We start from the raw sequence: 22443 nt of genomic DNA, 5'->3' as shown, positions 1-22443 counted from the left end.
TGACCGGCCCCCTCATGACCAGCCTCGACACTCACTGGCCCCCAGTGCATTTGACTTTGAGGCCACTGATCTTTTGTTTTTATAAAAATATATAAGATCTTCCAAATAAAACTCGATAGGAATCATGAAAAGGGGTTATTTTGTTACATTGTTTCTGTTTACTAAGAACGAACAGAGGCAGAATAATAACATCCCTAACAACAACAACAGTGACACACTGATGCTTTACTGTTGTGAAAAACTAGTATGGAGCCATCACATTTATGAAGGATACATTTTATTGACAAGACTTTTTAATCCCTGAAAAGAAACAGCAGACGACAGACAATATTAAGACAACACAGGTCATACTGAGTGTTCGAGCTTCACAGTCTGTCCACAGTGGGTTTGTCCGTCTGTGTGCGTGTGTGTGACCGTCACGCTGGTGCGTTCCTACACAAGAGACTTAAAAACAGGTAATGCAGCATTCGAATAAACACGAAACACCATCACTACAAATACTCGACGGTACATGACGTTTGCAGCCAGGATCTAAAAATCACATAAATAACAATAATAATTAAAAACAGGCAGAGCCGTGGAGTTCTACCACACGTGTCGTGAAAATGTCCAGTCGCTTTGATCTATGAAGTTCCTTTTAATTCCAGAGAACACGCTCTTCACATTCAGTCACTCATGAGTCCAGAGCAGCTCTCTCTCTCTGTCTAAAAAAAACAACAAAAAATAAAATATTCTGCATGAATCTTCATCTTCATTGACTGCTTTTGTGTCTTCACTGACTCTGGCAGACGGTGGAGACGCTCTTGCCTCCTGCTGCTGCTTTCTTACGCCTCTTGTTGAGCAGAGGGTTGCTGGACGTGTCCAGGTCCTTGATCTTCACCTGGTCGTAGTCCACACGCATGGTGGCCAACGCACTGGTCATCTCCTCCTGTGGAAGACAAGAAGACAGGAAGTGAAGTATGTTTATTCAGTGGAGACTAATGTGAGTACTAAGGGTTGATCATCAGGGCTTTTTCACAGCACACAACATTATGTTGTTATCGCTGTGGCTTGATCTGTAAGTTTGTCCTTCTGTTAGCAACTTCCTGTCAACAGATGTCTTGACACATCAATGTGCAACTAAGTCCTGTACTGTGGTGCTACTGGCTGCTGATAGTTTGCTGGTAGGTAATGTTTTTACAGGAATAGGTATAAACAACAACCAGATTATCCTTAATGAAATGATATTGGTGATTTATTTTCTTCCAATGTCCTTATTCTTCCATTGAAAAAATTGAAATGAAACTTAAAGCCGAGCAACACCTGATTAAAATTACCTCAAATAACCCAGCATGACCCCGGGCCAGTGTTAGCCTCAGGCAGAATAAAAGAAATAAAATACAATCTCTACGTGGTTGGGGGGAAATCTCACAAATAAAAATGAGACATGGCTCCTACAAATGTTGTACGATTACATTTTGGTATATATATATACACACACACACATTTTTTTAACCTTATTTTTAGCCCAGTTTGTCTCTACATTGTTGCACCTTGCATTGTGTTTTTAATATAGTGCTCAGTGCGTTCGCTGTCCTGCTATAAACATGTCATGACTGACTCAGAAATGTCTTGTCTAAACCTATAATTTGATACAACTGTTGTATTTCTGTTCCTGGTCTCTCTCTTCTGTCTCTACCTCAGCTACTCTCCCTCCTCTCTGTCCTCCATTTTGCATTTCACCACAACCCGTCGCGGCAGATGCTGCACATTTTTGAGTCTGGTTCTGTCTCGTGCTTCCTCATTGTGTGAACAGTTGGCTTTCTCTTCTCTCTATTACGTTGTAAAGGTTTCTGCCTCACTACCTCACAGAGCCTTGAAATAATATATGTTGTAATTTAGTGCTATACAAATCAAATTGAATTGAATTTTGCAATGCACTTGTGCATAGAAACAAACACCAGAGAAAAACCTGTGAAGGAACAATTAAAAAAACCCTGCATGTTTTTAAAGAGAAAAAGTCAGTGTGTGTGTGACATCTACACGACCTTAAAACACCTGAAAACTCCTCCTACTTTACTGTGCAAGACTGGAGGCCACACGTCGGTCATGATGGATGTAGAAACAACACAACGTCTTTTCTTTCTTTCTTTCTTCCTTTTAGTTTTCGTGCCTTTCGAGAAGTAGTGCTTCAGAAATGCAACCCCTGAAAGTTCTTACGTAACGTAGCCGCATGTGTTGCAGAAGTGAAGCGTGGCTGTGGATTGTGTCACTGTATCATTTTTCATTTTTCCAACAAAGCTCTTGTCAAACCTTATCGTGGTACAGATTTGCTTGTTCAGCTGCTGTGAAGGAATGTGTCACTGTAAACTGTATATACATATGTATGTATATATATATATATATATATATATATATATATATATATATATATATACACACAGTATGGTTGCTGAACTGGATCATATTAAATATTAAAGTCGTGGAGTTTTGACCACAGTCTGACCTGATGTGAGCAAACAGCCTTATTGTTGTTTAAACACATTGTCGAAGGAGCTTCTCTGTGTTCAGTGAACTCACTTACAGACAATAACTGTACCAGACCAGACAGACTGGGAACATTGCTCCCCCCTGGTGGCCATTCAGAGAATCACCACTACAATGACTCAAACTTGAAATATTTCGTCATTTCTCTCTGAAACACATTTATCCCAAAAGGTCATGACCTTGGCCGCATCTGTCTGTCTGTACGTCCATGAGCAAAGGACACATTTGGATGACATTTTATGGGCATGAACATCATAGCCAAAATAAATGATAACATTTTGGTGGTGATCCAGATGTGACTTACAGTTTTCATTGGAAAATAGGAGAGTGCATTGACACTGTGGGAAACTGAAGGACCCTTTTTGCATGAATAAACAAAGTTGTCTGGGAAAACAGTATTAAATCAGTATCATGTCCAAGAAACATCACACATGTTCCAAATATGACTCAGTCGTAATATTTTGATAGCTAATACAAGTCCGGTAAAAGAATAAAAACTGTCTCCTGCTGCATTATGGGAAATGAGATGTAATATATTTGGAGCCTTGGCCTTTACTATTTTATTTAATGTAACTGTTTTTCAACAACCTTTTGTAAAAATGTCCTTCTGCAGTTCATTCCATTCTCAAGAGTACTTTAGAGAATGCAGATATTTTTTAGAGTTCATTGCTGCATAACACTGACTCAGAGTCATAAGGGAATAGACCAATAATGGTCGCCAACCTCCTCTAGAGAATAAACCACTGATGAGTCTGAGCTTCACAATTCATTTTTAACTTCAGGGAAACATGGAAATTGTGTCAAATGTCTTTGATTTAGACTCTCTGTTTGTTTCATTTGAATTTAGAGAACGAATACCCGACCCAAAAATCCAGAATGTTAGTTGGGCTCAGGTTGGGTTCTGTTCAAAGTTGTTTTTAGTGAAACATTGAGTAAAATATTGAGTCAATTTAAATGACATTTAAAAAAAAAAAAAAATTAAAAGAATGTAATGCTTATTTGAAAGCATCCTTGATTTCTGGATTATGTCAATAGTTATCACTGGTAACAGTTCAAGAAGAGTTAAAAAAGAAAAAAAAAGAAAGAACAGATGTGCACTAAATAAGCAATCTTCAACTTCAAAATAAAACCGAATACCTTAAGCTGAACACTATTATATATATATATATATATATATATATATATATATATATATATATATATATATATATATATATATATATATATATATATATATATATATATATATGTATATATATATATATATATATATATATATACATATATAAATATATGTGCATGTATAATGTTTTGTTCGTGCGTTCAGAGCTGCACTCTTGTAAAGTAGAGCTGTTAGTGGTAATGCCAACATGTGACCAGAGGGGGTCAGTGTTTCACTGCTTCTGACCTTCACATCCTCCCACATCTCTCTGTCTTCAGTCAGAACCCGGGTGGTGTGGAGTGGTGTGGAGGGAACCGTCACGGACTGCTGTAGTGTGAAAACAAACACACGCGTGTGTGAACAGATGATGGTGTGATGACAGAAATATGGAGCAACACGGGGAGAAAACTGTGTTCATGTGTATGTGACGGATTCTTACAGTAATCCAAGGATGGTTCATGAACTGAGCGATGGTCATTCTCTCTGTAGGTTCTGTCTTCAGAAGCTGGTGGATCAGATCTTTAGCTGGAGGAGAAATGCAATACAAATATGATTATAGTGATATTGTGTCTCGTTACAGTGTTTCTATTATTATTATTATTATTTTTGTTGTTATAATAATAATGTGCTACTTTAGCGTGAATAGGCCTCACTGTCACAGGTACAGTGTGGCCTATTTACACAGGCAGGGCCAGAGAGAGTCTGAGGGAGGAAATGGAAATGTGATGGTGTTCGTGAGCCTGAGCTGTTGTTGTCATTGTTTAGGGGGAGGACACTAGAGGCCTGGATAAGAAGCCGGAATTATCCAGGTTTAACACCAGTCTCTGAAGCAGGTTTTACCACAAAACATAAAAGAATAATCAGGTACTGTTCAGTCGCAGGAACAAAATGAGAACAAACGTGAGTGTGCCACTGGTTTTAGCTCACAACAACACAGGAAGGTTCATTTGAATTTAGAGAACGAATACCCGACCCAAAAATCCAGAATGTTAGTTGGGCTCAGGTCAGGTTCTGTTCAAAGTTGTTTTTAGTTAAACATAAAGTAAGTAAAATATCGCGTGAATTTAAATGACATTTAAAAAAAAATTAAATAAAAATTCAATGCTTATTTGGATTATGTCAATAGTTATCACTGGTAACAGTTCAAGAAGAGTTAAAAAAAGAAAAAAAAAAGAACAGATGTGCACTAAATAAGCAATCTTCAACTTCAAAATAAAACCGAATAACTTAAGCTGAACACTATTTAGATATATAAATATATGTGTATGTATGTGTTATAATGTTTTTTCCTCCACAAACTATAAGTAACTGCTTTGTCTCTGAAGCAGGTTTTACCTCAAAACATAAAAGAATAATCAGGTACTGTTCAGTTGCAGGAACAAAATGAGAACAAACAAAATATCAGGAAAGATGTAGAATAGCTAAATACAAATTCAATCAATTAAACTACTTTCTTTTTTCCATTTGGAGTGTCCAATTGACAATGAGCTCAGGGATGGATACCCCAGCCACAATTTCTCCAACCAAGTTCTATATACCTGAATAACAGATTCATAGTCTGATTACTCCTGCATGTATATGCTTAGTCGGACTGGAGTCTGACTTGGTGCTCTGAGCATTTCACCAAAATTTCCTCTCAAGTCTTTGACGCAGAAGTAGAAGGAGACGACGTATAAACTGCAGTACTGTTGCTGGACAGCCCAAGAGCCATGCTCTCCACAGCACGATCACTGTTTGTTTTTCTGTGTGACGTACAGGTCAACAGGAAACTGATTCAATATGCACCACATTATAGAGAGATACAGCGCCACCTACAGAGGCAGAATCAGATGTGCATGGCCAATAAATTAATTTTCTCCTCCACATGTATACTCAGACTCTGTAAGTTTTTAGTCTGATTGCCTGTCTTAGTCAGAATGCGAGACAATAGCTCATACAACCACTTAAAAAAAAAACTTAACTACCTCTTTAACCCTTCTGTTACCATCCTGTTGTCGCCGACCGGATCTGGCACGTATACTACTCATTACTGTAACTCCTAGAAAGTTCAAAAACTATGGACTGGCGATCTGTCCAGGGTGTGACCTCGCCTTATGTCAGCTGAGATTGGCACAGCACCTCCACAACCCTCATGTGGAGGATAAAGTGGTAGAAGATGGATGGATGGATACTGGAAAGCAGACAAACAGAGCTTTGCGCCCACATACTTGTCATTACGGTAGCCCTCAGGACTTCAGCAGAACGACCGTCCAATCACAGACAAGATTCACCAGCGCATCACATGTTTGTGGTGACGGCTTCTCAGTACCGTAATTCCTAAACGGCTGAATAACTGACAGATATTGAAAGTGAAAGTTATCAAAATAAATCCAGGCAGCCTGATTATCATGATGGTCACATGCTTTATAGAACCTGTTATCCAGACATCTTCTGTTAGGTGAAAGCTGCAGTCTGTCACTTATTCTGCATCCTTTATCTGAAAACAAGCTCTGTCGGGGTAAACGACCTGTTTTTCAGAGCAGTAAAATTCACCACTCAAGCTTATCTTTGTTTTATCAGTCATACTTCAACCTGTTTGTGGTTGTCTCACTAGTTCACTGGTGCTTGTTGCTTCTGCTATACTGAGAAACACAGCAGAGTTACGTACTGCATCTTTAAGCCAAACCTGACAAATGAAAAATGACCCTCTTGATCTTGCACATGAACAGTACAGGAACTGGGTGGACGCTGTTAGACCTTTAGAAGTGAATATCCATTTGATGTGAACTTCTTACAATCCTTTGAAGTGTATAACTCCAGAAACGCACCGGTGGATGAGTCACCATTAACCACAGTTTATCTGATCTCTGTTTACAGAGAGTGCACTCAGGTACAGACGCAGAAATGCTGGAGAGGTTGCAGAACTGCAGTGTTTTCCCCACATGACCGAACACTTTCAACCAGCTGCTGCTGCTGCTGCTGATGATGATGATGGTATCTCCCTCACTCACATACTGAGGTTTTCTATCTGAGTACATCTTTGACTTGACCTAGTAAACCTGTGGAGTCGGTGCAGCGTGATGGTTTTATGATTTCCTGTTTTTGACTACGGCGCAAACATGACAGTGAGGCCATGTCCGCATGGGCAGATGTCAGTCAGCATTAGTCGACCTAACATTTTTATACAGCTTTGTTGGTACACTGCAAAAAACAAATCAGCCAAATATTCTTAACATACATAAAAATGAATTCTTAATTTATGTTTATGTATTAAGAAACATTATCTGCCAATGGGGTGAGGAAAATGTGCTTGATTAGAATACTTAAAGGTAGCTTGTATATTTGGCCACTTTCAGCCTGTAATGTCCCTTAAAACCAGGAAAAATGGACCAAAATATAGACAAAACTGGACAAAACTGGTGTAAGAACATACTTACTCCAGTAGTGAACAAACAAATGTTTAGCCTGTTACTTGTAATCAAAGCTTAAAGTCAGCTGAAATATCTTATTGATGCAAAGTTAGATATATTAACATTAACAATATGTTTTTACACAATGGCACAATTTCCCAGAAATTAGGCATATTTTACTTTCTTGATAAATCAATTTTGGCAGTGTATTAACCTTTCACAGAGTATACTTATTCTTAAACTACAACATGACTGAGTATCTGGGATTAAAACTGTTTTATATATGTGTACCTTAATACAGAAGTTGATTGTTTCTAAAAATGGCAGTTCCTGTCAGCACAGACACACACAGATGTGTCTTTGTCCCTGTGACACTGACACAAACTGAAAATTACTTAGAATTTCTCAAAAATTGAGTGTCAAAGTAAAAGCCTGGACAAGGCCTGTGTGTGTGTGTGTGTGTGTGTGTGTTGGAGGTTGTTTGGAGATTCACACCTTCCTGTGACACCTCAGCCCACTCTGGTTTGGGGAACTCGTACTGGCCCATCCTGATCCTCCTCTTCATCCCTGGTGAAATGGCCTGACCCGTGTTGGAGTAAAATGGAGGAAAGCCGCACAACCTACAGAGACGATCATGGAAAGAGGATTTAAAAACATTGTACATGTACATAGATAACATCATACAAAATGTATACATGCTTCCAACCAACTACACACAGTACTCACAGGATGTACATGATGACGCCAAGCGACCACATGTCACATGATTTGTCATATTTCTCTGGACCCAAAACCTCAGGAGCTTGTTGACACACACACACACGACACACAGATTAGATTTAAACAGCAAAAAAAAATACTTACAGTAAAGTTTAGTACAGTACAGTACAGTATATTATTATTATTGTTATAGTATAGTACAGTTTAGTATGTTGTTGTAGTATAGTATAGTACAGTTACAGTACAATATAGTATACTATGTTGTAGTATAATATAGAACAGTATATTATGTTGTAGTATAGTACAGTTTAGTATGTTGTTGTAGTATAGTATAGTACAGTTACATTACAGTATAGTATGTTGTAGTATGGTACAGTACAGTACAATATACTGTTATACTGTAGTATAATATAGCACAGTTACAGTACAGTATAGTATGTTGTAGTATAGTGTAGTACAGTTAAGTGCAGTATACGATGTCATATATTGACTGTAAAATAATGCAGTATTTTACCACGCACCGACATAGTAAGGTGTATAGCAGGGAGTCTGGAGAGGGTTGTGTAGTGTCGTCTCCTTAGCGAAGCCAAAGTCTGTCAGTTTGAGGACTGAATTTAGGTTTTTAGACTGGTACAACAGGTTCTCTGGCTGCAGAGGGAGGCACAAGAAGACACATCAAAATGTAATAAAACGACTCACGATCAACCGTATGATTTTTTTGTTTGTTAGCAGGGGCAATGATGATCTCCATGTACCTTGATGTCTCTGTGGGCGATGTCCATGTCATGGAGAAACTTGATGGCCGTGCCGATGTCTCTCATAATCTCAGACGCCTCTGGGAAGAAAAGAGGAAAAAACAGACTCTCTCAAACCAGAAGAATTACAGATGTCAGAGAACAAGAGAAGCAAACACAGCTGTGATTCTGCCAAATAATGTCTAATAAAATGGATTAAATGTAATCCACAGTGTATGCTTCCCTCCTTCAGTCCTCACCTTTCTCAGTGAAGGCCTGGTCTCCTCTGGCCTGGATTCGGCTGAACAGCTCTCCTCCCTCCATGCTGCAGAAAATACACTGTGGTTAGTATAAAGCTCTGGGACAAAGCAGTAAAACATTATTGTTATTAAAATGATATTTATCTGAACCTGTTGAGTTGTTTTACAGCTCAAAACACAGAGGCATTTCCCCTAAAAGTTGTGGTTTCTGGCAAAGTCAAAATGAACAGTGCAACTGAAAGTCATCAGTGAAACACAAGAGAAAGAACAAGAGTAAAAAAAAGTGAAAGTATTAGTTTTCCTGTTGAAAAGAACCAAAAGGGTTCAAGTGAAATAAAACAGTCGTCATAAAACTCACTTAGGTCAGTAATATAATCCTTTTAGTCTCATTTATCTATGTTTGTTTTTAACACAACAAATTAGCCCAACTATAATACACAGCGCATATATAATTTAATCAAACAATTATGATTGTTCAATGCAATATCCGTGTGAAATAAATCAGTCCTCTTCTGCCTGTGTCTGCCAATGTACACAAGGAAAATATGTTATCGTCTGCATACAGTCCAAAATATTGTTTAAAAAAACAACAACTCTTCATCAGAGTGGGAGCTTAAAATATACATATAAGTTAAACTGTTTGTTATGATATGGAACGACGATAAAAAAACAAAAACATTATTTAACCAAATTTATGATGCCATATTCAATGGAATTAAAAAATGTACTAAATAATATATGTAATTAAAACACCAAAAAAGCTAATGTATATAATTTCATGTGAAATTGTGATGCATATAATAATTTCATTTTATCTTCTAATTACTGCATTGTTATGCTAGAAATGAAGATAGTGTAACCCTAATTTTAAATCAATATTGTAAAATAATTTCATTATAATTAATATTATTAGGGTTAATAATAACATTTTGTATGAATATTCATTTTCATATAACATAAGTTTAATAACAATGTGAATATACTGTAAGTTATCATTGCTATTGCCATGTTATATAATATAAAGTGTGTGTGTGTGTGTGGTGCTTCATTCAAAGTGAAATACCATCACTTTATTTGAAGCCTCTGTTGCGTGCGTGCGTGCGTGCGTGTGTGTGTGTGTGTGTGAGTCAGCGCTGTGTCATTCTTCAAAAGTTCAAACATTCATCACTTCTAGTGTTAGTTTCTAGAATGAAATGGAGTTTTTTTTCCATATTCAAACATGGCAGATAAATCATTGAGGCCCACGCTCTGTGTGACATGGACGCACAGTTTAGTAATAGTGTACTTTCTGGGGTCTGAGAGTAAACAGATAAACAGAGTTGAGTGGAATGTGTCGGCCTCTTAATTACTCACACAGGAAGCAGCTCGCAGCTGTGACAGATTACTAACACGCACAAGGTCGCTACAAGTAGTATGACACTGAAAGTGGGTCAATAAGTGCCGATGAGAATTAGTCACTGTTTAAAAGTCCCGCAAATAAAGGACAGTGACACTTTTTTCTGCTTTTACGACATGAGAGCCGAGAGACAGCACGGAAAAGTCCAGAGTCCAACTGCTGTACACACCTGCCTAAGTCTGTGATCTCTTAAGAATATATTTGCCACTTTATCACACCCTTAGACAGCATTTTCCAGCTCAAAACTTAAGTCTGTACACTGCTCACTCTCCCACACCAAAGGTGTAAAATCACCACAGATTTTCTCTATGGACTTTGGTTCAGGGATTGAAAGCAACACAAACCTCAGTTTTCAGACAATAAAAATCTTTTTTGAGCAAGAAAAAGCAGCAAACATGTTCTTGTTGAGTTAAGCAGGTGTATAATTTATTAGGTGAGTTTTTTGTTATGTGGCTCTACTGGGGACAGTACCTGTTACAGTACCTCACATCACCACACTGTCCTTTTAACGCTTTGAGGATCTTATGTATAGTTTAGGTTAATGCTCCATGTCAGTGGTTCTCAGACTTTTGAGCTCTTGAAGTGATTTTCGCCAACATTAAAATACAGTGGTGTAAATAGATAAGATAATCTGCTCTCTCATCATCCTCCTCTTCCTCACATATACTTCACACACTGGTACAGTGAAAAAGATGGGGCAAGAGATTAGGTTATTTTAATTATTATTATTGAAGTTATTAATATGTTTTGTTATATGCGTAATTTTCTATGCCCTCCAATCTACATTCCTCAGCTGCACTCTGATCACATACCCTGGTGTATGTGGTTATGGTGTGTGTGTGAACTGGAATGTGAAAACGTACCACTCCATGATGATGAGCAGACATTTCTTCCCATGATGCATGTTTTCGTACAGGTTGAGGATGCGAACAATGTACGGTCCTGCCGACACTCGCCAGTGAAGCTCCACCTCTCGTCTCGCTTTGGGACTGTCATACAGGATCTGGGAGAGAGAGAGAGAGTCTTTACTTTATTAAATGAATGTTTCTATGTAAATGTGTAAATGTTTCATTTACATTAATTATATTAATATTCTACACCACTACAGTGTGAAAGGTCATTCACTATTGGTTGAATCACTATTTGCTTTCAAAATGATGTTGTGATTTGTGTATACATTTGAGTTCAGAACGAGTATAAACAAACTATTATAAATTATTGATGACAAGTTTTTGTTACATTTATCTATTAAGCCATTTTGAATTAAACCTTCATCATAATGATGGCTCCAGCTTCTCATTTGGGGGGATTTGTCACTTTTTCTCTGTTTTAAATCATCACAAATGATATACCTTTAGATTTTGCTGCAGTTTGGACAGAAAAATAACAATTTTGAAGACATTAGTTTGCATTTAGGAACTCATGATACACATTTATTGTTAGCATGCTCTGATATTTCATGGAAAACTAACACACTTAATAAGAAAATAATCCATAGATCCATCAATAATACATTTCAGCTTTACAACCTTAACCTTTAACAGCATCTAAAGTCCCTCCCATTTACAACATCATATGTGTACTACTTTGTTTATATACCTTTTTTCTTAAACATGTCATCAATGTAGCCCCAAGTGGTTGAACATAATTATGTTCTGTGTTTTAAATTTATTTGAGTTTCATGAAAGCAGCCCAGCCTGTGTCAAACACATCCTGTTTTGTGACCACAAGACAGGAAATTATGTACACATTTTCTCATAGCTCTCTTACGGAGTCTTCTAACAGTGTCCACTAAACTGACCCACCCAAAAATATCTCTCACATAGGGACGTGAGTTGTATACCCAGTAAGACAAGCTGTCCCCAAAACACAGCTTATACCTTACACACACACACGCACGCACACACACACACACACACACACACACACACACGCACAGCTCTCCTTTTAAGGACTTTAGGACTTTTAAGGAAAGTTCCTGAGAAATTAGTTTCTGCCTCATTAGAACCAGGTTTTGGTCTCCATGAGGACTACTGTTCCTGACAAGGTCAGTGTTTATACCAGTAAAGGTCCTAAAGAGGTAACAAATACATAACACACACACACACACACACACACACACAACAGGTGTTAGACCTTGACATAGCACATGTTTTTAGTCAGAGTGTATTTTTGGATGTGACAGAGATGGAGTGATCTCCTGCTGTTTACAAGGACACACGCACACACACGCACACGCACATGCACACACACACACACACACATCCAGATTTACTTCCACAGATTCACAGTGTTGTGTGTGTGTGTGGTGTGTTATGTGTATGTGTGTGTGTGTGTGTGTGTGTGTGTGTGTGTGTGTGTGTGTGTGTATGTGTGGTGTGTTGTGTGGTGTGTTGTGTGGTGTGTGGAAATGAAATCCTGTCTGACTTCTTGGAATCCCCAAATGTCAGTAGTGACATCTCGTAACTGCAGCTCACCATTGGTTAAAGAGGAAGTGAGATCGAGTCAAGCTGCTGAAAGTAGAAGTTGAGTGTTTCCGTTTACTTGTGTGATCTGAAAGTGTCCTAATTTATTCAAATTGGCACAGTGACTTTGACTTTAACCAAGCAGAAGGCAGGTTTGTGCGGACGAGGCCATTTATAGCCTTTATGACTTTATTCAGAGTATACAGCATATCCTTAATTTCCTGCAGTGAAACGGAAGTGTCTCTGATAATTCTGATGTGGATTAAATACACACACCCAGTGGGGAGACAGAGAGATGTCAACATATCAAGCCAGAGCCAGATTGTTGTCACACACTAGAGGATTTTCAAATCTTAAAAATGTGGGAGACCAGAGACACCATCATCTTTGTAACTGATTTTAAATGCTTTAATCCTGAGAAAGCACAGACTAGACGATCCAGTCAAGACACACTTAGTGTTTAATTTCAAGGAGGAGATTCCATGGATTTGGGATCTCACAGAAACTTGTGTGATTTAACGTGACTTCAGAATATAAACACACATGTCAGCGTTGTCAGTTAATAGCTGTTGTGCGTGTGATGTTTTGTGCTGAGAAATGCAAAAAAAATAACTGTGGGTGAAGTCATGGCAGAGAAGACGGAATCAAGTTGGCTTGTACAAATTACGGTTCGAAACAAAACGTAATATCCATTTCCTGGTCAACTCGCTCTCATTAGTTATTACGGAGTTCTGCTCACGCCCCAATCACTCTTCAGTCGTAAATATCAAACGTCTTTAATACTGGTTTAATACTTCAGTTAATCCCTCACACTACAGGATAATTTGGCCAGATAATCTGTTCAAATCAGCCTAAAATAGGAAGACACCCACCCTTATCGGAAGGGCCAAATCGGGACCAAAATCTGGCCAATTATCCAATTATATTATCTAGTGTGGGGTGAGTTTTAACAGAGGCTGAGATAATTTTGTTAGATCAGTTGATGTCTATTTGCATCTTCAACCAAGAGAGAGCCTCATCAAATTTCATTGTATCATTGTAATGACAATGAATATTTTCATTCATCCATTCATTCAGAGGGAAATGAGTTCCAATCACAAGTTGTCACAGGAGATACATTGAGGATGCATGTAAATGCCAGATGTGAACAGTCATACTTCATGGTGTGCACGTATGACAGCACCACTGAGGACATATGTTAATATCAGGTCACTAACCAAAACCAATCCAGATCAGTGTGTTCAAAACTTTTACATGGGGACCCGCATTTTAAAGATGACTTGTCATAACTGTCAAAGGTACCTTTTCCAATAAATATCTGTTGCAACTCCATAATTAGCATAATGAAAAGATAGAAACCTGTTAAATACTTAATGAATAAATGTGAGTGCTTTATGTCACGCCAGTATATATAGTTTAACTATTACTTTAACTGTGCCAAAAACTGTGTGTCAAAAACAAAGAAGCAGTTGCATACACCTTCTTGAAAGCTTAGTTTGGCTAACTTCAACCAAATTGACCTTTTGTACTTTTGGATCACACCCATCATCTTGCTTGCTTATCTCACAAGTCACAATTTTGCTGGCTTTAATTGTAATCTGTTCTTTAATTGCATTTTATTAACAAAGCAGGTGCTGGTTAATGTCCAGCCTCATGCTAGCTTACCAGAAGATTATTTAGCCGCAGTCTTTTCTTTAACTAGCCTTTTGTGGTTCATTAACAAACCAGCGGTCAGTTCATGAGGCTAAAGCTTAGCTCACATGTGAGTTTGGCTAACTTTAGCTGCAGTTTGTTCTTTAGATTTTGTGTTTCATCAACAGGAGTCATGTCTACCTTCTTGTTAGCTTAGTTTGGCTAACTTTAATCAAACTAACCTTTTGGACTTCAGAATTTTACTGACAAAGCAGGTGTTGGTTCATATCAATAGTTTGGCTAACTTTAGCTTTGTGTTTCATTAGCAAAGCAAGGGTTGTGTCATGTTGAGCCTCGAGCTAGTGTAGGCTACCTTATATATAGTAGTGTGGCTAACTTTATTCTGAAGTCTGTTCTGTTTTTATTAACAAAGCAGGGGTCCGTTCATGTCAAGCCTCACGCTAACCTGCTTTACTTAAGTGATATTATAGCTAATTGTAGCTGCAGTCTGTTCCTTTTAATGAGCTAAACATCAATGTTTCTGTCTGCTGAATTGTGAATTATTTTTGGCAGAAAATGTAACTGTAGTGGAAAATGCATGAGCTCTCTCATGCGACAAGGTGTAGGCTATTAAATCAAACGCTGTAAAAAATTCTGCAGTCAGTCTGTCTGTCTCTGGGAATGGCTGGTGTAAATAAGTGACAGCTGTCAAAATCGAGAGCTATTTAACAAGACTCTCACTGACAGCAGCTTCAATCTTCTGATGGACTTTGGATTCTTATAACCACATCCTGACGCTCATCAAAACAATCATATCTGATAATGATCATAATTTACCTGGTTTAACAGCACTTGGTTTACCTCTCACCAGAATCACTCTCCTCACGTGCTGCTCGTAAACTCCGACATCAAAGTGGTTTGCGGTTAATTAATAACCAATGTAAAGCATTGATGGCCTGATTCATTCTTTATTGCCATGGTTGTCAAACTGTGGTACGTGTACCACCAGTGGTACGTAAGTTCCTCTGGCGGTACTTGGAGGAAAACCAGAAATTCTGTTCTACTGTATATACCAGTATATTGTATAGTTTAGACCAGAGGTCACTAACAGGCGGACCGGGTATTTTAAGTATTTTAAATGTTGACCAAGTGCTTCTATTTTGACTGGCGCAGCTTCTCTTGACTTTACGGTACTGGCTGAGTGAATCAGGAAATCCAAGCATTGCATTCTGAATTGCTTCGACTTAAGCCATCCCACGTGGTGCCACTAAAAGCCAATCAAATCTGTGCATCCCGCTGAATATTGCGATCCTGAATACGGACAAATGAAGGCAGTGAGGAGCGAGTGACAGACAGGGCATCAGTGAGTGATACAGCGAGAGAAGACAGAGAGAAAAGAAAGTTACAGCGAGAGAAGACAGAGCCGAGTGAGCGAGAGTGAGAGAAAAATAATTAACATGGTGCTCTCTAACAAGAGAAAAGCGAAAATAGAACACATCCACTCAAATCTGATCTTTATTTTATTTCTCAAAACTTAAGTAATTATTTTATTATTTATTATTACGTTCTTTCCCTTTAAGAGAGAAGAAAATAATACATATGTTCAGTGTTATATATCTATATAATTGTACAATTGGACAATAAATATTGTCGAAATGTTTTGTTCTTTCTATATTTGATCTGACAGTCAGTTGTTGATTACATGCAGACTACTAGGCTACTTCAGTATATATCACACTACTAAATAAGCACAAGTTAGACATTATGATGTTCCGGACATTTGCTCGTGGATATTTTCTGGAAGTGGACCTAATAGAATTTTAGTTGAATATCCCTGGTTTAGACCAACAAATAACCAAAGTTAACCATTTGTATTTTTATTTCACACTGAAGTTTGACCAAAAATATCTTTTCCTTTTGTGAAATTGCATCTATGACTGTATTGTACTTGTCTGATTGACATTCCCTGTGTTCTAGAAGCTGAACAAAGCTCATCTGACTCCGATCCTTAAACATAAAGGATGACAAGATTACAAACCCAAATTTGATGCATTCATTAGAGACACTCTCTGAGGACTGTAGCATGTTTCCTCTGACTTGCACAGCAACAGCTGAATCTCGAGAGTCATTGAAGACTTATAAGACCAAACCTCTGAGACTGATTAACGCATTAAACAGCACCGGCTGCCTGGAGCAACCGTACATGAAAAAAAGGTTCCATGCACGGCCTGACCAAACCACTGAGAATTTTCATTTTGGTCTCTCAGAGGAAACCCAGATGTTTCACTAGCATACTGGTGAGCTGACCACAAAGGTGAACTAACAAATTAAATGGGAGACTTATGAATTGAAGCCATATATACAAACCCGGAGGTTGCACAGCAAAACTGGAAGTGCACCTAAAGGTGTGGTTGTATAAAGGTCATGAATTACTGAATTTGATGTGTGCGTGTGCCAAAAGTGTGCCAGTGTATGATATGGTCACTCACTGCTTTATCTCACCGTTGCACAGCCTTTTCCAAACAGGAAAATGTTGCTTGATAAACCACTTAATGCTTGCACCAAAGTCCATAGAGAAAATGTGTCACATCACAGCACCCTGGTGTCCCCATGAGTTAAAAACACAGATTTTCTCTATGGACTTTGGTTTGGAATAACAAGTGGTTTTTCTAACTTTAATTTCCAGTTGGAAAGGGCTGTTTGAAAGGGATACAAGAAGCAGACATATTCTGCAAGCCATGATTTCAGTGAAGACACACATCTGTGTTTCAAGCTGACAGCAGTGCACTGGTGGTATGCACAGCAAATTCTGAGACCTACAGTAATAAAACCACACTTCAAAAACCCTGAACTATGCCTTTAACAGTTCATGGTGTCGCTCAAGACATCAGCAATGCTCTCTCTCTCTCACTCTCTCTTTCTGTCGCTGAGAGCACATTTATCCGCCATGGAGTCAGACAAATCCAAGTTAAAAGAATTCTGATGACTGCAAGCGAATTAAACTAAATGGATGGCTCCCCTCCAGCTCTGCTCCAAAGTGGATTAAACCTATATATCCATTTATTATGTTCAGTGCTCAGAGCAACACTTAATTAAAAGGCCAGTGGTTAAACCCCCACCCACCGCCCCCTACTCCACATCAAACACTCAATTATTTCCCGTTGCTTTCTATTTGCTGCAAGATTAAAACATACAGAGGGGGATGTCCATTAGCTGGAATGGCAATAAAGTACAACAAACAAAAACTCTAGTGGGTACATCCAAAAAGCTGTCACCAGCTGTTCCAGTGCAATTCAAATCAATTCATCAATTCATTCAAACCCTTCAAATGCAAACCAAACACAGACACCAGTAAAAGCTTCCACAGAGGAGGGAAATTGAGCGTTTGAGTGTTTCTATTGTTATGTCCCCAGGAAAACAGCGTCCACAGAGGAGACTGCAGACTGCAGTGGGGTCCCCATGACCCACTCTTAGCTTTTCTCTGAGGAAACTCAAGTTTGTCAGGCAGCAGGTGATGCTGTTAAGGGTCACAGTCGCAAGTTACATGACATAGAGTGTATTCATGGTTCACATGTAATGCAAGATGGAGGAGAAGGATGCAGAATATTGGACCTTTTGTGCCAATATGCTGATATTGCGAGTGTTTGGGCCGATAATTAGTACTGATACTGATACCGAAATGCAGAAGTAATTTAGTCTCTTCTGTAGTGAAATTAATATTTATTTTGCATACTCAGGTCACAGCAGACGTACAGTAGATATATATTTTCTTCATTGTAAATTTATTTTCTTTCTACTACCTCTCTAGGGGTCACCACAGCTGATCACCGCATATCACCGATATCAGTCCGATACAGTAAATTCAGACCTTTCAATCCATGAAGCAGTTAACACATTTGTGCCATTTCAAGCTCTTTTAAAGACATATTAATAAAACTTTTGCTGATTTTTATTGTGCATTGTGAAAAATGCAATATGTAGGAGTTTTTTTGGATTTTACATTTTTATCTGTCTGACATATGAGACCAGTATCAGACTGATACCAATACTGAGTATTGTATTGACTCAACCCCACCCCCCCATGAGTGGGGTCGTTAGAGCAGAGGGCTCAGACTTGCGTCCCAAAGGGGCTTGAGGGGGCAACTCTTGGTGAGTTTGGGGCAATATCTTTATAATCTCTGATGATTCTTGATGTGAATATGAAACTGAAATGAAAACAAAGATTTGGAAATACTGACTAAACTTGAGGGAGGTGATAAAGTTGGTGTACTAAAAATAATGTAAATAGAAAAGAGTGCAACAGAAACTGATTCAGCGTGACTGAAACATCCCTTCAACTTCTGTATTTTACTAGACTGCAAAAAAGCGGAAATTTCGGAAGGTTATGGAAACTACGATGTTCTTTGAGCAAGAATCAAGGATCAGAAGCAGCACTGAAACACTGCCATGTATCAACGAGTGCTGACACTTTTCATTTACATCAAGTTGTGCTTTTTCCTCCCTCTGCTGTGACTCAGATTTCCTAATATCAATAAAACATGCAAAATGTATTTTTTAGAATTTTTAAAAATGTAGTTATACTGACCTATTGTTTTAGGCAAACCTCAAACGGACTAAGAATTGGAAGTCACAGCTGGGATTCATTTAAGGGCAAAGTAAGAATTCTTCAGAGTTGAGTGAAAACTCATTGTCACAGTTTTTTACCTGTCCAGACTAAAGAACTAAAATGGAGCCTGCAGGTTCTTACTCAAGATGCTCTTCAGCTCTGGTTCCTGTGTTTTTTTTCAATAGTGTCTGGTATTATTATCAACTTTGACATAAAAAGAATTCCTTGACTCAAGTCAACAATAATTTTTTTCATGGTTCTCTCTGATGCCATTTGTAAGTATTTTCCTGTCTTACTCTGTCATGATGATATCAAGCATCCTTCCCCACTTGACCTTTCATCCTTTGTGTGCGACTTCCTCACGTCTGCTAGACCTCATTCCTCCCACTCTCTTTTATCTCCGTCTTCCTATTCCAGATTCTACAGCTCTTCTTGTGCCACAGCCGCTGTCAGGTTTGGCAGCTCAGCTCCTGACAGATTACTAAACCAGTAAATCTCTCTGACCGTCGTCCAGTGGTGACAGGTGTGACAGCCTAATGACAAATGCGTACATGTGTAAAGGCACATGTGCCTGAGCGTACGCTATTTCCAGAACAAGGTGTCACTGTCATTTATGAAGCGGCATGTCATAGTTCACGGACGGGAAATCACGCCACCCATTACATGCCTCTGTCTGAACCAGGGTTGGACAGAACTTCCAAGAAACACGGCTGGCACTGAGCATGTCGACATGTAGTGCATGTGAGCACAGCCACTGTAGTCTGTTGGCACTGTTCCACTATACAGTTCTACAAAAGCTCCACTTTTTTATTATCTTTTTTTTTTTTTTTTTAATATAGAGAGGACAACAGACACCGCATTATTTACTCGTTTTTTCCACACAACTTATCAGAAGTATTTTAGAAACCAATTAAGGACTAAAGTATTCAGAGGAGAAATTATTGGGAAACAATAGACCATTAAATTAAATAATAATAAATTTTTTAACTGGTCTCTCAGCTAAAGGCCCGAGTCTATTGCCTGATTAAACAGCTCAGGTCAATGGAAAACTCATTATACCAGAGGTTCTCGACATTTATTCACTTTTCTAGGCCACAGTCTCCCTATAAGATATGAAATCTGGAGATTCCCTGATGTATTCCCCTTACAGATTAGATAAGGGTTTTTATTGTTTCATTCTTTTTACCGCTGCTGTTTTAAAAAACCCAAAACCTATGATTTTAATGTCACCTGTCAGTATTTCATGTATTTTCCATATTTGAAAACCTCATGATGTTTGGGAAACACTGATCATTTTCTGGACCAAACAACTAATTGATTAATGGGTTAGATTTATTGGCGCAACAAATGCCACAGAACTGACAACAATGGCGGACGTCCAGAAGGTCTTTTTCTGTCCTGCTCCGTTTGTGGCTGTTTGTCTCAACAAGACGTCAAACTTTGTATGAGGAGAGACTGTGGGCGATGAAGTTACAAGGAAGTTACGTTTTTTCTGTCGTCCAATCGCCCAACGTTTTTAAATAGCTCTTTTCTAGTCTTGCTGACCTCTCAAAGCTGCTTTACACTATAGTTTTGCCATTCATCCATTAACTCACACTTTCACCGTTAGGGGCAACGTGGGGCTAAGAGTCTTGCCCAAGGACACTTCGGCATACAGACTAGTAGAGCTGGGAATCACCACCTTCAAGTTGAAATACGACTCCCTCTGCCACTGAGCTACCGTCGCCCCTGTGGGTGGAGCCATACCATTTTACTCTGGTACCCCAAGGGAAAGGTGCCAAAAAATTTAACACTTATGGCGTATTTCCACCATCTCTACTCGCCTCGCCACAGCACAGTTTAAGTAGCGTTTCCACTAGCATAGTACCTGGTACCAGGTACTATTTTTAGTACCTGCTCCAGCAAGGTTCCAAAAGTGTGCTGAGTAGGTACAATGCGATAATTGGTCAGACTGCCGGCCACTGACTAGCCAGAGTGCTGTCACAGGAAGAGGAAGAGACGTCCGAGACAGAAATCAGGCCAAACAGTGCCAAACTGTAGAACAGTTAAAACTACAATCCTAAAAATGTGGTTTAATCTCCAACAACTACAGGAGTCTGATGTAAAGTCACTAGTCACTCGTTTCACGTAGCCGTGCAGTGATGACTCCGCCCACGTTGAATAGGTACTTTTTTTGTAGTGTAGATGCGACCTAAACCGTGCCATGTTGTGCCGAGGCGAGTAGAGCCGATGGAAATACGCCATTAGAGCAGGTTATTTTCTTTCGCAATGGAAACGCAACACAATAACTACCGTGCTGTACCAAACCAAAACATTCCATTCCAATTCTTTCAAGATTTCGAAAACCAAACTATTTTCATCTTAAAGTCATTAAGACAGTGAGGAAATGAGGATCAGCGGTAGAGCGAGTTGCCTTTCAATTTGATGGTTGGGGGTTTGATTCCCATCTACTGCTGCACATATACACTGTGTGAGTGAATACGTGTGAATGGGTGAATGACAAAACTGGTGTGTAAAGAAGCTTTGAGTGGTCATCAAGACTCGAAAAGCACTTATAGAAACTTACTTAAGGGTCATATATTCAATTCCTGTCCATACGCACTTCTTTAACCTTTAAGTTTAATTTGACTGAACTTAATTTGTGACTTTTAATTTGTTACCAGTTGAAGTGGGATTTTACATTCGTCCAACCATCTGAAAGAGTGTATCAGGTAACTTTATATCCTTATGTAAAGTGTGTGTCAGGTGACTTCAGTACCTTCAGTGCGCACTTGGCTCCAGTCTTCTTGTTGAAACACTCCAACACTTTGCCATTGATCCCTAAGCCCAGAACCTGACTGGAGATCTTATAATCGTCCGTCACTGCGTTGCGCTTTATCTCCAGTTTGGGGTAAACGGGCAGAGGAAAGTGAGTGGACACGGAGCCCGGGTCCTTGTGGTCACCTGCTGCTGCTGCTGCTGCTGCGGGGAGATCGGGCTGCTGCTGCCGCTCTGGTGGGCTCGGTGAGTCCGGCTCTGCCTCAGCCTTCGGAGCTTGCAGCGGTTTCTCCGTCCCGTTTCCATTGTGCAGCATGTTCACACCGACCTGTTGTCAGCTGCGGTGCTCGGGAAAGAAAGACGGTGAGTAAGTGACCACAGCGCTGCGCCTCCTCCTGTGACTCCAGCTGCGCTCCGGTAAATGCGTAAAAGCTGCGGAATCCTCTGGCGCGTCTGAAGCGCCTGTCAGGACTCGCTCCACACTGTATCTACAAGTGAGCAACTGAACTACACAATGTTGTGACACTAAAATTAAATATGTATTGAAAAGGAAAATCAGTGAAGGTAATTCCGCTCATCGGAATGAAACAAAACAACAAAGTCTAGTCAGAGAAGTGTTGGATTCACTCGGCTCATCTTCGTTTCCTGAACTCCTCGTTGCTTGAATACTCACATGGCCATTCACTGTCACTGTCTGTACAAGCGCCACCCTCCTTCTCTTGAGTCATAACTCTCAAATGACCCTGCGTGGCCGCCTTAAAGGAGCAGCTCGTGTATTTGCAGTAAAGTCAGTAGG

The 22443-nt window shown here is 39.2% G+C and overlaps 1 protein-coding gene across 1 annotated transcript; it reads right to left on the bottom strand.

Moving 5' to 3' along the window:
* Positions 1-260: 260 nt before the first annotated feature.
* On the bottom strand, positions 261-22350 carry mapkapk3 (MAPK activated protein kinase 3). The gene is made up of 11 exons (XM_044024705.1): positions 21649-22350; positions 11051-11190; positions 8792-8856; positions 8553-8632; positions 8319-8445; positions 7804-7879; positions 7573-7697; positions 4128-4213; positions 3935-4015; positions 781-928; positions 261-704 (listed from the first exon to the last, which is right to left on the bottom strand). The coding sequence occupies exons 1-11, from the start codon at positions 21961-21963 to the stop codon at positions 670-672; spliced, it is 1278 nt and encodes a 425-aa protein (XP_043880640.1). The 5' UTR covers positions 21964-22350; the 3' UTR covers positions 261-669.
* Between the last annotated feature and the right edge of the window lie 93 nt (positions 22351-22443).

This window comes from Solea senegalensis, linkage group LG4 (genome assembly GCF_019176455.1).
Source record: "Solea senegalensis isolate Sse05_10M linkage group LG4, IFAPA_SoseM_1, whole genome shotgun sequence".
Classification (NCBI taxonomy): Eukaryota; Metazoa; Chordata; class Actinopteri; order Pleuronectiformes; family Soleidae; genus Solea; species Solea senegalensis.
Note: the sequence above shows the minus strand (reverse complement) of the source record. Positions and strands in the feature narration are given on the sequence as shown.